Raw genomic sequence first — 15,079 nt, forward strand, 5'->3', positions numbered from 1 at the left:
GGAGCTCCATATGTCTAGAGTGTAAGTTTATGGCAGGAAAATCAAGATTTGAGACAATTGGAAAAAACAAAACATCATTCTTCAGATACCATATTGTTTTTGCTACTGGAGGACTAAATATTTCATTTTTATTTTATTGTGTTGAATTGAGAACCATATTAATAAAAATTTCTGTCATTCATAATAACCATTATAGTCTGCAAAAACCGTTTGTGTTCAGTAACATTTGCACAGTTATTTACAGGTAAAAATATCCTTTTAAAAATTAGACTGCATGTCTCTAATGGTTCCTAAAGGTAAAGATGATTTTAAAAATTAACTGAAATAAATTTGTACCACAGTATTAGTTTTATGCTTAAATTCACATTTCCGTTACTACTTAGATGATTTTTTTATTTTAGACAACTTGTAGAATAAGTAAAATAGTAAGATACCTTAAATAATGAACAGAACTTTGACTTGATTGCTGTAGCATTCTTTACTTAATGTCTCAGAAAGCAAGAATACCACTTCCCATAATCTGGCTAAATGTGCAGGATAATATGTAAAATATGAGATGGACATTAAGAAGAGGAATTGGAATAACTCCAACAACATGAAGATTGACAGCCTTTATATTTTTAAGGGGAAAAATCAGTTCAAACGTGGTCCAAATGCTCCTATTTTCAGCTGAGAAATTTATGGCTTCACAATGTGATACACAAAAGTGTTATTCATATCTATTTTAATAAAATTGTCTGATATTTAGTGACATTCTCTATTATTAAACAATGAAATTACTGGCTTTCTTTTTCTTTTTTTTTTTTTTTAACTGTTTTATTTGGGAAAAGCGCTTCTTTGTTACAAAAGGGCAGCTGCAAAATACAGAGACCTCTGCAACAATTACTTGCTTTTTTTTTTTCTTAAAATGGTGGGATGCAAGAAATCAAAGAATAAATGGACAAATCAGGAGCATCTCCACATTATTTTCAGGAAGTAGAGCAACAAAATGCAAAGCTAAAATTTCTGGTTAAGGAATTCTTCTAACAACTGAACTTTAGCTTGTCTTCTGAATGACCACCCCTCCTGCTTAAGTGGAAAAGTGTGACTTATTACTGCAAACCAATGACTCCACTACAATATTGCTCATTAATTTATTTTTACAATCCTTCTTAATGCCACACTGAATAATCTGGGACAGTGTCAATCCATGAAGGCAAATCTTAGACTTTTTATCTCTTTTTTGGAAAAGATTTAACTTAGTCTAATATAAATTTCTCTTTGCTAGGTCTTTATATTAATTTAAAGGTCTCTAAATTTTTTGGTGAAATTATTTTTATAATGGCCAGTTTAATGATGACAGGAATGGAAGCTTTAATTTCACCAACTAATCCTCAACTGAAAATTACAATGATTTTTTTTTTTCAAATAAATTAAGCTAGAAAAGGAGTACCGTGCCTCTTAAATGTATTTAATATAAAGAAAACCTATTTAACATAAGGAGAACTCAAGGATTTGTTATGATGGATACAATATTGTATTTTATTTTCCTGCTTCCCTTGAACACTATTATAATAGTCATCTTTGTATTTTAGATGCCTAGTACAGTACTAGGAGCACAACAGAATAACCATCTGATGAATTAAGATATCTAATAACAATGCAACACATTAAAAAATACAAAAACACCTCACTTCAGTTCAGTAGTACTATTTTTCATATTGAGAAACAAAAAAGGTCAATACAACAAGGTGTAACTAACTTCAACTAAGGATTCTATTATTGGTTACTTTTATCCCAGAACCAGTGTTAGTGTTTCATGCAGACCTGGGTTAGTAAGTATAATTTTGGAAGAATTTAGTGACAGTTTCTGAAATGTTTAGTATGAACCAGGGCAATGTTAAGTTTGCTTATGGTTTAATTATGAGCTTAGTGCTTGTTAATTTTTAAAACAGGAAATGGAGGGAAGAACAGAGGGTGTTTTGGTTGATACTTTGTCTTACCTTCAGATAAACAGAACTGATATTTAATGATCTAAAGAGGGAAAATAAAATAAATGAAACAATCATAAGGAGTGCAAGGTATTACAGAATAGGAAGGCCACGAATTATTTATTTTTTATTGCCTTCGCAATTTGTTAACAGTAAAAATGCAGTACCCTTTTACAATCTTTAAATATTGTAACATGACTGTATTAAATACTACTAAATCTAGACCAGTTATTTTAGCTTTATTTGTAAAACTAGAGATGATGAAGCAATATGCGTGGCCATCCAATTTGATCCTCAAAAGTTCAGAATGTATGTTCAATTTGTATTTCTTTTGCAGAAACTTCAGTAATGATCTCATCAGACACTAAGAGTCATGTCCATTAGCTCAGATAAAAACATAGTGCGTGTACTTTTATGAACATTGTTTGGCTTTAAAAGCACTGCACTGAGGTAAAAAAGTACAAATAAAATTTACAGGCCAAATTCAAATATTAACTAGTGATGAATAACATTTATATTTCAACGATAGGCATTTTATACAAGGAAGTTTTCCATTATTTTAAAACTACTTAGAACAAAAGGGTATTGCATTTCAAGTTCCAATAACTACAAGTAACTACTACTTGCTTTTAATCTTACCAGCATCAGATGGTAAATGATGGTAGGGAGCTGGAGAAAAAACCTGTGCTGCAAAATCTTCAAATGTTGTGGGTTCTAAATGGTGCTGGACAATTGTTTGCAGGTATCGTGCTCTCTCCTCATAGCTGATTTCCTTGGTTAAGGATGAACTCACATGCAGCTCACATTATAAAAGAACAGAACTCATCAACAAGGACTGCCACGATGGCTCAGCCATTGCCTCTTAAGACATATAATTATTCACTAAATATTCTTGAATATCATTAAAAGTAAGGCTTATTAGAGTAAAAATAAAGTATAGTTTTAAACATTTGTTTACTCTTCAGCATACCACCTAAATGACAGCTTAGCAGGGAGACATTTATTAGAAAGTAATTATGATAATACTAAACTGTTGGAAGAAAGAAAGATAACAGCTTACTTGAAAATAGACTCAAGTTATCAGGTCAGTCTGGGCTCATTTTATCTTGTTAATCAGCTTCAATCTGCAGATTTACTCTCAAAAGCCATTATTATAATGCTACTTAAAGTACTATGTCCAAAATTCTATATTTTTCATTTGTAAAGATTTATTATGAAAAATTCCTGCATATCTTCTTTTTCCAAAACCCTACATTTTCTCAACAATTGTGCCCATCTTGAATAGAAGACTACTGTTGCTGTAATCCCCAAATAACTCCATGTGGTTAAGATAAATACATAGCTGAATCTGTATGTCAGGAAAAAATACCTAGTCAATTACAACACTGAAACAAGCAGGAATATTTGCAAAGAGTCCACAGGTCTCCTAAATACTAGCTAACAAAGCATCTACAGGGCACTGACACTGACAGAAAAATACTGTACTTCCCTTTCACCACATTTTCTTCTCTGATATTATTGACAAGCAACCAGTCCCTTGAAGTGTTGTTGCTTTTGAACAACCCACTCCAGGCTTCCTGTTTCAGCAGGCCTGATTGTGCTGTTAGCACAGAAAGGGCGAGAAAGAGAGAGAATATTTCTGTTGTTCACAAAAGCAACTATGGAAATGGTTGTCAAAATGTAGAGCAGCAGGCAGCAACATACAATTATCAGGAAAAACTCACATGCTGACTTCATGTCGTACAGTTCCTGAACTGAGAAATCAGTTAACCTTTCTTCTACAACTTTTAAAAAGTTTTCCTACTGTACTCTGTGTGCTATGTTGATAGGCTTTACATAAGGCATTTAAATAAAGGATCATAAAAATTTGCCTATTAGTTTTTTTTCCATTGAATTTTTTCCAAAACCCATTTAAATATTCCCCCCTCAAAATTCTTATTCCTCTTGAAAAATATTGCAATTCAATTGTTGTAGTTCTACAATTCTAGAAATTGTAGACCAAGTTTATAATTATTGCCAAGAAAAATAATTTTAGAGGAAGACAACTTAATGACTTAATTCAATGAGACAGCCAGTTACACTGACAAAAGGTATAAGAAGAGTGAAAAGCATAAGAATTAAATGAGACACTATTCATTAAGCACCTGACTTTAAAATGAATCTGACTACAACGTCTTTTGCCCTCTAAATCGCTTGCATACTCTCTTCTTGTATTACAATTTGTTTTATGCTTCCATATTGAAATAACCTGAATCCCAATTCTTTGTAATTAATTATTTTCAATTGTCCACTGGGGTTGAACTTAAAAAGAATTTTACTTCTGAAATGGGTAGCAATAGGACAAGATGCTACACTAAAATGGTCAATGTTAAGGGTTTTATAGGACAGTATAGACATTTTAGAATCTTAACATAGGAAAGTAATATAGCACACTTTTAAAGAGGGTATAAAGTTAAAAATGGAAGAGGATGAAACTGATGGTTCAATCTAAATAATACCACATATCTCACAACTTGTTGGAAAGTACTTTTTTCATTGGGGGAGATTCACAGCTGCCGAATTTTCTGCAGTTAATAGAGTCCTTTGATTCACAGCAGTGCCCCTTGTACAAAAAATACTGGCCTTTGTGTATTACCAGAAACTAATTTTCTATTTGGCTGAAAAGGGAAAAATGGGGTTATTGCTTCTCCCTCCTACAGAGCTTTTCATTATGCTTGATGCACTCAACTTCTAAGCTCTTCTGAGAAAAAAAATAACTGAAGAGGCAAGAGGTAGAAAAATGAGCTTGTTAGCACATTAGAAGTGAAGTATCTTGGTGGGCCCTAGAAATTCCCAGTGGTGTGTTAACTTATCACTCTATGCATGCTGGCACTGATAGTCTCCCAATTGATCACTCTCTTTTCGCACCAAAGGTGCTGCCAGGAAGCAAAGGCTGAAGGCCCACAGGAGAACAGTCTGCTATCAAAACAAGCTGTTTTTAAAAGTCTGTTTGAATGGGTAAAATGCTTTATGAAAAGTAGGGTGGAGACACCTACCTGCTTTTAAAATGCTCTACTTTCAGAGAGCCTATAAATGAAATATTTTACTTTATCTTATTATATCTAGAGTTTATACAAAAATTAGGTGAAAAGAAAGCAAATATTAATATTTCTAAAGTAGGGAGGATTTTAATTCTACTTCACTGTACAAAGAAGTTGGTTTATAAAACTCCAGAGAAATCCTAAGACACAACTCTACGAAAATAAAATTATGCAAATTAGGTCACTTTCTAGATATAATGATTTCATTTTGTATAGAAAAACACAACATATTTAATATAATACAATGATCTTTCATTAGTGGGCTTACTAAAATGGTAAAAAAAATGATTAAAAAAAGGCAGAGTGAAGGAAAATAATGACTGAATTTAGAAGAAAAAATGCAGTATTCATCATATATAGAATGCTTGAACTTTCCTTTTTGGAGGGTTATTGTCAGAAAACACTGATAGCTTAGTATATAATTATAGTTAGAGGGCTAAAAATATTCTTTATAATTTTCCAAGTTTGGATGTAGCCAAATATATAAATAACAACAAAACAAATTAACCCAATCTATAGTACCTATATCTTCTTCCCTTTTTGAAAACATATATTAAGAAGACACAATGAACTCTAAGTACTTAAACCATAGTCCTAAGTCCATGAACAAGTTGCTTTTTGTGATTGAGATAATGATAAAGTTCCAAACAGAGCTGTTAGCATCAGCAACTGTAATCCTAATCCAAAACCATTAATTCCTATATCTCCTTATAACAGGTTAGACCCTTATTCTTTAAAAGGCAGCTCTCTAGGGAAGAGTTATTAGTTACATATAAATTGAATGGCATATACAAACTTGATGGCTAGCAACAACAGGTCAACTCAAGCTGTATTCCAACTGTGAGTGCGTGTTGCCACTGGCATTGAAATTAAAAAACTGAAATGGGTAAGATGATATAAGGCAAAAGTAAAAACTAAACTAACAAAAAAATTGCAGAACAAAAATTTAAAGAACAGGTTTAAGTTGAATTAAGGTTTTTGTTGTAAATTAAAACAATCTAAGCCAAAATATCTAACAAAAACCATTTGGTGAGGGAGACTTAGCTGGTAGGAATCTTTAATACAGAACTAGCCAATCAAAAGAAATAACACACAGGTGCTGCAATCACAATATAATTATCTACTAATCCTTTCTTCTACTTTCTGCAAAAGCAAAGAAGGGGGGAAGGAATATTGCTATTCTAAAAATGATAAAGGGAAATAAACATTTTCTATAACACAAATAGTTCAAATCAAATATTTACTTAACATTATTATTCATTTTAAGTAACAGCTTTACATTTTCAACATATATGAAATTATTTATGGCACCCTGTTACTGTGTCAAGACCAGCTGTCAAGAAACAGGGGTTCAATTTCAGCCTGGTCCCGGTAAGATATGCATGAATTGTCTGTGACACAGATTATCTATATGTTAAATGGGGATACCACCACCTGCTCCTATTTACTTCATAGCGATGCTGAAGATAAGGGGTACAAATACAGGGTAACCCAAAGGTCCCTCTATATTTGTGCTGAAAATAATTTATTTGACCTTTGACTTAAGTCTTTGTAAACAGTACATGCTGTCTCCAAGGAGGACAATTTTCACTGTCAGTTTAAGAAATATACCTGCATTTATGCGCAACTCTTTGATAATATTCCTTGGGAATGTAGAGAAGAACTTCTTATTCTGATGGGAGGAAACCCTGTTTTTTCATGGGGAAAAACAGATATAATATGAAGAAAAGATACTGCAGGTTAATTAAGACTAACTACTGCAATTTTACTAACATACAGGGAGAATAGATATAAGGCAGACTTAGTTTGAAAGATGCAACAACCCTTTATTTTCCACAATATTTTTCTTAATAGCATAATCTGGCAATTGTGAAATGCTTTTACTGTCAGAGGTTTTATGATTGAGTCCATGGCATATCCAGTAGGTTGTGTAAACATTTAACTCACATGTAATTTGTTACTAGTCTTAAATGGAAATTTGTGTATGTATATATAAAAATGTATGTATATGTATGTGTGCATTTAAAGTGTATATATGTATGGTGTATACCACAAAAACAAATTTAAGAGTAATTTTTTATAAAGTATTGGAGGCAACATTTTAAAACATGGAAATGCATCTCAGAAATTATAATGAAATAAAAAAATACAGAATCATATTCAAAAGAGGTTGTGAAACTCCTCATTTTATGAGGAAATTGAGCAGTTAAATGACAGCCAGTTTGAAGGGCTTTATTAACAACTTTTTGGGAAGTACCTCATAGAGGGGTGGTTATATAATTAAAGCATAATTTTTCACAAAAAAGGAATTACGGAAATTACAATTGTGAGCAGATAAACACATTACTGTTTTAATTTCCTTTTAAATTCAGGCTTAGTGTTTTATATCTTAAACAGGAAAGAAAAAAAATACTGGCTCCTTTTATTAAGTAAAGACAAAGTATGAAATGTGTATACCTAAGTTCAAGGGCAGAACTTTGGGGATTTAAGGCCCATTTTGAGAAATTTCCAATTTAACGCATTTGCCTACACTCATATATTTCTGTGGCTTCTTTCTGTTTTAGTGCTTAGGAATTTCATCTCCTTTCTCTGCATAGAAGATTCCAAGAACAGTAACTGTGGGAAGAGGGAGAGTCCCAATAGTAGAAATTACTTAGGAATTTTGCTTACTGATTTATCAGGGCCTCCTCCTGCCCTGCAGAGCTGACTGTTGAACTTGTGAATGTGCATCTTTCCTCAAGCTCGTTCTCCTAAGCAACTATATTTTCTTAAGAAGCAGTTTATGTCCCTGATTCTTGGGGGCAGATTTGGTGGTCCTTCTAAGTTACCCTTTGCTTTATACAGACCAGTAATCCATTTGTCCCTTTCCGTGGTTACAGACTAGTGGGGAGACCAAGGTGTATTTTTATCTTTATATCTCTAGCATCTACTAAGTACTCAATGACTGTTTATAAATGAAGGAATGAATAAAGTTGGCTGGACTGTAGATTAGAATGCTGTTATGCTAACAACCCAATTCCTCTAATTTCAATTTGACTCCCTAAGGGCAAATTCCTTTGGGCAAATATAGTTGGAACTTTCCTAGTATTAGATTCAGAGAGGTTTTGAATCTTGTGAGAAAGTTTGGTTCAACCTCTCCCTTGATCTTGCTGACCTTTCTTGGAATAAGAAAAAGTGAATAAACCACAATGGAAACTCATATGAAGTGTAACATTAAGGGAAAAGAAAACTGATAATTACTTCTCTAAATAATTATATTACAACCATTGCCTAAAGAAGAAATTCTATAAATGTTGAAAGTAATTACAACTCATTACAATTTAGCATTGAATAAACATTTTCCCCAGTAGTTGTGACAACTTTTGTAATTTAAAGAAATTAAAAATGTTTTCATACATTCTACAATGGTATGGGGCCATAATTTCTAAGCGGCCATAGAAATTAATTCTATTCTTTAAGTGAGCATCTATAGAGAAGGGAGAATAGGGAAGTATTTTTGAGAAAATCTCTATAGAGAAAATGAAATGAGGTAATTTTAAAACCGTTTTAGGCAGATGTCAAAAACTGCTCTGTATACCATTAGAATGGAAGTAGTAAGAGTCTAAAAAAATACTACTTGAAAATTTTAAATATTTAGATTTTAAAAAATGGCCATCCTGAGAAGAACTATCTCAAGACAAGGCATTATTTATTGAGACTAATTAGGACAGTCTGAACTAGAGGTAGGATATATCCACCAAAATTACTTTCAGGAAACATAGCAAAATCAGCAAAATGTTTGTTTATTCAGCAATAAACCTTGCCTTTATGGAGAGTATAAGCAGATATTTGCTCAGAAAAAATAAAATGCTGACCGACAAAGAGTTGGGACTAGAACCTTGGTCTTTTAATTAATAGTCCAATGCTCTTTCTACAACCATTTTCAATGATCTTGGTCTTGTGTGTGTGTGAAAAATAGGCATATTAGGTATTTTAGTTAGCTCAAGAACAGCCAAAGCAATGAATATTAGTTTAAATTCTAAAATCATCAATTTTTGAAAGATGTTTATTTATATACTAAAAATGTAAATTCTCAGTAAAAATCTTTGGCATGCTCTAAAATAAATATGAAAAAATGAACAAACCACATTTGGTGTTTTAGTTTTAAAAGGCCTTGAAATATCTCTAAACAGTCTGAGACAGTATCATTACACAGGGTCTTGAAAAAATAATGAAAAATAAGAATTTTATTTAGAGACAGGAAATGGACAGATCTACTTTGCCAAGTATATCTCAAGAATATCATGGCTATTATCAGTAATAAAGTGGCATATTTTCTGATATATAGAGGTTAATTAAGCATCCCATGGATTAATAGGCACTCTTCATTTATAAGATGAAAGTAAACTATATCGCTTACCTTAAAAAGCAAGAAATGGTAAGAAACAATCTTTCCTACAGTAGCTACCTTCTTCAAGAAAGATGCAGTTTAGTTCATATGCAGCAAAAATAAAATTCCCCTAAACAAATGGCATGATCTTGGTATTAATAGTTTTATTTACATCATGTGGCAGAAGTTCTTCTGAAAGTCAACAGGTTATGATAAATTATTATCTATGATTTTTATGATGCTTTATATTAATGAAATTCTTTTGTAGTTGATACGATCTACATCATGTAGGAAAAGCTGTGATTTGTCAGAGGAGACAAAGCTGGGCTTTAATCCATCCTTTTAACCATATTGCCAAGTCTATATTGTTTTCACTGCGTCTCAATTAGGACACAGGCAGGACACCTGGTACTTCTTTATCTAAGTCCCATGGGCTGCCAGATGACTCAAAATCCATAACAGGTGCTAAGGCAGTGTGAGGATAGCCCTATTATTGAAAGCTGGAGTTGAATTAAATTTGGACCATATATAATTGTTCATAAATAAGTCAATTACAAAATGAAAACATTAAATAAAAGATTGATAAGCCCAAGTCTACCAAATTTCATGTAAATACATTTAAAAACATTAACCTTAAATAAATAGGATTAAAAATTTAAACCTACCTAAATGTTCTGCAAAACCATCCTGATTTAATAATCTAATAATCACTGGCGGCTTACAAAAAGCATCAATATGATGAACAAATATGTATATCTATTCCACTTCAATGAAAGCTGTAAGAAGCAAAGCATCTAAAAGAAAAGCTAAGTTAACTGGATTACAAATTTAATGAAATTAAAATTTTCTACTTTCATTCAAGATCTACTTGAAAATATCAATTTAGTAATAATGAGACTTTCATAGTCAGTAGAGAACTACTTCATACTCACTAATATTAGAGTAAGAGTTTAAAAAACATTGGGGGATACTATAAACAATCATTTTGTGTTGTTTCCTTTGGGAACAAAAATTTCAGGACATTTAAAGTTGAGGAAGTAAATGTAGGTGTTTGAGTTAAATACTAAAACTTGGGCCTGTCAGAAGATTGCAAAATGGAAAAAAAATAACCATTGAACACTGAAATTTTACAGTGTACAATTACTTAAGCATTATCTCTACATAAATGTGCACTAATTTAATTAAGATTTTGTTTAAATGCTATAATTATCAGGAATACAAAAAAAAAAGTGATTTTATTACCATAGTAAGTAGTAACAAAGTATAGCAAACTGTCATTTAAGACAGTGTCACAGAATCTATGATAAGCACTAAAACTAATGCACCATATGCCCCCAGGGAATGATAGGCTTAGAGACTGGACTTTAACATTAAAATCTATCCATTAATCTTGACTTAAATATAATCTATCCTGCAGTAAAAGGAAGAATGGGCATTCAATGAATTACTGTTTTTGAAATATTGCACTGGTGTCTGTTCAGTAAATCACTTAAGAGGAGAGGACATGGAGTATTAGTAAATTGTATAGATTGTTACTTATTCTACAAAAGCTCCATTTGATTGTCCCCCAATTTAGTGAGAACACCCCATTAAAAAACTTACAAATAAAAAAGTTTTCCTAAAATCTCTCTCCCTGGTTCTAATTAAGGTTATGTTGCATAAATTACAATATTGTAAGATACTTTAGTCAACTCAAATTCAACTTAAAAAAAAAAAAAAAAAAAAAAAAAGAATCATCTATGGACATAAATGACTGTGGGGCCAGGATCCCTGGGGGCTGAAAATGATCTTTAATTTTTTTTTTTAAAGTTGTAGATCTTTTTTTTTTGCATCAGAATGACCAACAGTCTTGTTGATTAGCCTGATAGAAGAAAACAGAAAGGCCAAGAGAAGTGTTTATACTAATATCAGGGCATATGATGCATCATAAATAAAGAAGCAATTCTAAAATATTTTTAGCTCTCCAAAATAGATGGAATTCATTGTGTGAGATAACCAGGAATAACTAGAATAGTTATCAATTATTCATATAAATGATAAATCCAGTATTTAACATTAAGACAGACTGACTAGTCAGTGGATTAATTTAGCTCTTCTAATTGCTATGCAGAAAATTGATTTAGATTACTGTTTTAATATAGTTTATATATTCAGATGACATTTGGGAATTCTAAAAAGCAAATGTAAAGGAAATTAAGACAAATTTATCTTTAACTTTACCTGATATGTGAATTGGGGTGGTCTTAAGCTACTCTTTCCCTCATTTAAAATTTTTATTAAAGAAAAAATACATTGTATTCTAAACATAAAAAATATCTAAACATAAAAAATATCATAAAGCAAAACTTACTTTTACTTTGCTATAATCTGATGGGCTGAAAATAGATAATGGCATGTTAACGAGAAATTACTACAGGTGGTTGCTTAAAGATATTCATTTGCTTTCTTTTTGATAGTAGCTAGGTGCTAAATAAAAGTCAACGCTCCTATCAAGAGAGTAAGTAATGTAGAAACATCAGTTATACAACAGCTATTTTTGCTCCTTCTTTTTTCTGAATAGCAATTAGTAAAGCAACCCCTTCCCCCTCCTCCCTAGTGCTGTCAAGCTGTTCAGAGCAGTTTGCAACTCAACAATGGTACCATTGTGAATGCTCTCTGGGCTTCCTTCCCACAGAGAGTTAAATGGGCAGTTCCTGCTGCCCATGATTGGTGTCCAGTAAAATAATACTCAAGAGCCAGGTTTTATCAGCTTCACGCCAAAGAAGTGAAGCCAGGGAACCCAAGCCCTCATATCATACTGGACCATATGCCAACCCTGATGGCCCCAAAGGTTTATCACTAAGAATCAGGATCCATCATGTCCCCTGTGAAATTCCACTTCACATACCTTATGTGAAATAAAAAGCTTCACTAAAAACCAAACCTTCTTTACAACTGGCATGAACAGATGGACTGTAACAGTGGTTTGGCAAGCAAAAGTTAAGATTTAAATAGGCTGTATTCTAGTATTTGAGAAGAAAAGCAGTTAGAAAAAAGTGGGGATATTTTTTTAAACTGTGACCCACAGTTCAAATTTAATTACATTATTGAATTATTAAAAATTCAATAGCAAAGCCCTTATGTTTAGTGAAAAGGAAAGAATGGTTAAACGCACTGCAATTCCTATGTCAAACAACGTTAAAGACTCATTTAGCTTTACATCCTTTACTTTTTGCTCTCTGAAATCTCTCAACAGCATTTGAATCTACTGCAGTTTTTATGTTTAAACTAAGACTAGCATAAAACTTGCACATTATGTAACAAGTGTGGTGAACAATAATGTGAGCATACCAGGACAACCTCATCACAAACAGCAAGAACATAGGAGCTTAAAAGAAAAAAAAAAATCTGTTCTGTCACAGGTGAGATGTTGATAAAGTAGAGAAACTTCAAGCTTTGCTGTTTTTTTGGGAATAGTTTCCCCATGCCCTGATGGAGTTCTCTATCTTCCTTCTGTTGTACTCTGATATGACCCAACTGTCTCAGTTGGCATGTGTGGACTATACTGTCACACTGGATTTGACAAAATAGATAAGATGATGGTAGTCCTTTCTTTTCCAGTGGTATTTTTGCTATAAGCCAAAAATGTACTATGATGATATGACAGAAGTACTTCATTTATCAATAATGTGTAAAAGTACTTTATACCTTTAAAGTATTTTTATGCAAAAAATGATTGTTCTATAAGAATGAAGGGTCTGTCACGAAACTTAAGAATTAGGAAAATCTCAAATGCTCTTTTTTAAATGGCAAATATGTGTAAATATTATCAAACATTTAGAGACCTTCTTAGTCTCATTAGGAAAAGTAGTGCTAATTAACAACTTAGCCTGGCAATTACTGCAGAGCTAATTATTAAAAAAAAAAAAGACTATTCAAATAATAATCTAATAACTTACCTTACAAAAGGTTTAATGAAAAAGAAAACATTCAAACTGTAACTATTTATTTAATAGGTAAAAATCATACAAAAGGACAAGGAACTACCATCTTAGACACTGGCTGCCATATTATTGGCAGTGACATTAGAAAACCAAGTTTAAGTTGGCTTTCTTCCTGTTTGACTTCATTTTCTGTTTTTGACCTACTTCCTGATCCTCTTCCCTTTGCCAAGCAGCACCCAGAAGTTCTGAACTCCTTGTATTTTTTGACCAAATCACACTTTTTTTTTTTGCCTCTGTGCCCATTTCCCTACCCCTAAAAAACTCTTCCTTGACTTTATCTGCCTAGTAAAGTTCCATGTCTTTTAGATAATTAGCAGAATATGCTTTCAATAAAGCCATTCCTAATTTCTTACTTCTCACCATCCTCTCCACTTAAAATTAATTGTTCTATTCTATACCATTCTGCTATGTATATATCACAATTGAAGACTCTCATCAGAGTGCACGTCAATTATTTATTTATTCATTCATCCATCCATAAGGGTCCTCTCTTCCCTGAACCAGACTGTAAGCACCTTGAAAGCAATGTCTTTCTATCCCCAGCTTTTCTCTCAATGTCTTCCATACAGTAGGTAGTCAATAAATAAAAGGTGAATAAATGAATGATCCAAAATTGTTTAACAATCTTTTCTTATTTGTGAAGAAATATATAGCCTTTTTTAGTACTTAGATTTGTCATTACTGCATTAAGTTCTTGGAAGAGAATAAACATTTAAACTCTCTCTAGAATAACAACGTATTAATAGAAACAGAAGTTGGCAATGTACTGAAGTTGTTTTGTGAGCTCCCACAGTTTAATATAAGAAAAGTAATTATTATTGATTCATATTAGTAAAACCTTAAAAAAGATCGTCTCCAGAGAATATAGAGAGACAATGCTGTTTTCAGACTATTCTATAATTCAAACTCTTTCACATTAGAATTACAGATTAACGTTTAATTAAATCTTTTTCTCCAAAAGCAGACAGCTTTAGGAGAAAATTTCCATTAGTTTTTGGTTCAATTCCACAGAACAAAGTTCCTTCATTATTATTACAAAGTTACTGTGTATCAGAGCAGTGTACATTTATTGCTTTCATATATTTTTAAAAGATTAGTCAGATTTGTTAGACCAAAACTAACATTTTTAAAAGGTATACAATAAAAATATTCCCAAAGTGTTTGTAATGCCCCTCAAAATACCATCATCATCAACAGGCTTATATTGTCATTCCTTGAAAAGAACTAAACAAATAATAATTGATGTAGTAAAGAATATATTGGAGTTACACATATCCTGTTTAAATAACTATTTTGCATGTATACACAGACGTTAAGAGTTGGCAGCAAAATCCTGGCCTAGGGGATATTTAGCACAGGCTTTTCAGCAAAAAATTCTTTAATAGCAATCCCATTTCTTTAACAAAAGAGACTTAAATGCTCCAATTATAAAGCAGATTTTAAGTAAATAAGAATATTTGTTCTTAGACAGGGCCTACTACAACAATTAATATCAAGGGTACAATGGCTGCAATCATTTCAAAGTTCACAAAATCTGGATCACCTAGCTTGTGAGACGTTTTATTTAAGGAAGTATCTTCTTTTTTGAAGCACAAATGACCACAACTGTAGACCTTAGAGTATTAAACAAATAAATTTTTCTATGAAGTTTAATACTTCCACTTAGAAAGTATAAAA

At 32.1% G+C, this 15,079-nt stretch overlaps 1 protein-coding gene across 7 annotated transcripts in view; it reads right to left on the reverse strand.

Annotated features, from left to right (window-relative positions):
• Positions 1–15,079, reverse strand: part of RALGAPA1 (Ral GTPase activating protein catalytic subunit alpha 1) — a 384,096-nt gene that overhangs the window by 7,190 nt on the left and 361,827 nt on the right. For 4 of the 7 annotated variants that reach the window (XM_037834821.1, XM_037834823.1, XM_037834826.1 and 1 more), the window contains 2 exons: positions 2,610–2,734; positions 1,364–1,366 (listed from right to left, as the gene is read on the reverse strand). In XM_037834821.1, the coding sequence (XP_037690749.1) occupies positions 1,364–1,366; positions 2,610–2,734 (128 nt within the window). Of the gene's footprint in view, positions 1–1,363; positions 1,367–1,982; positions 2,014–2,609; positions 2,735–15,079 lie in introns of all 7 variants that reach the window. The other 3 variants (XM_037834822.1, XM_037834827.1, XM_037834824.1) reach the window with 2 other exon arrangements.

Source organism: Choloepus didactylus, chromosome 4 (genome assembly GCF_015220235.1).
Source record: "Choloepus didactylus isolate mChoDid1 chromosome 4, mChoDid1.pri, whole genome shotgun sequence".
Taxonomy (NCBI): domain Eukaryota; kingdom Metazoa; phylum Chordata; class Mammalia; order Pilosa; family Megalonychidae; genus Choloepus; species Choloepus didactylus.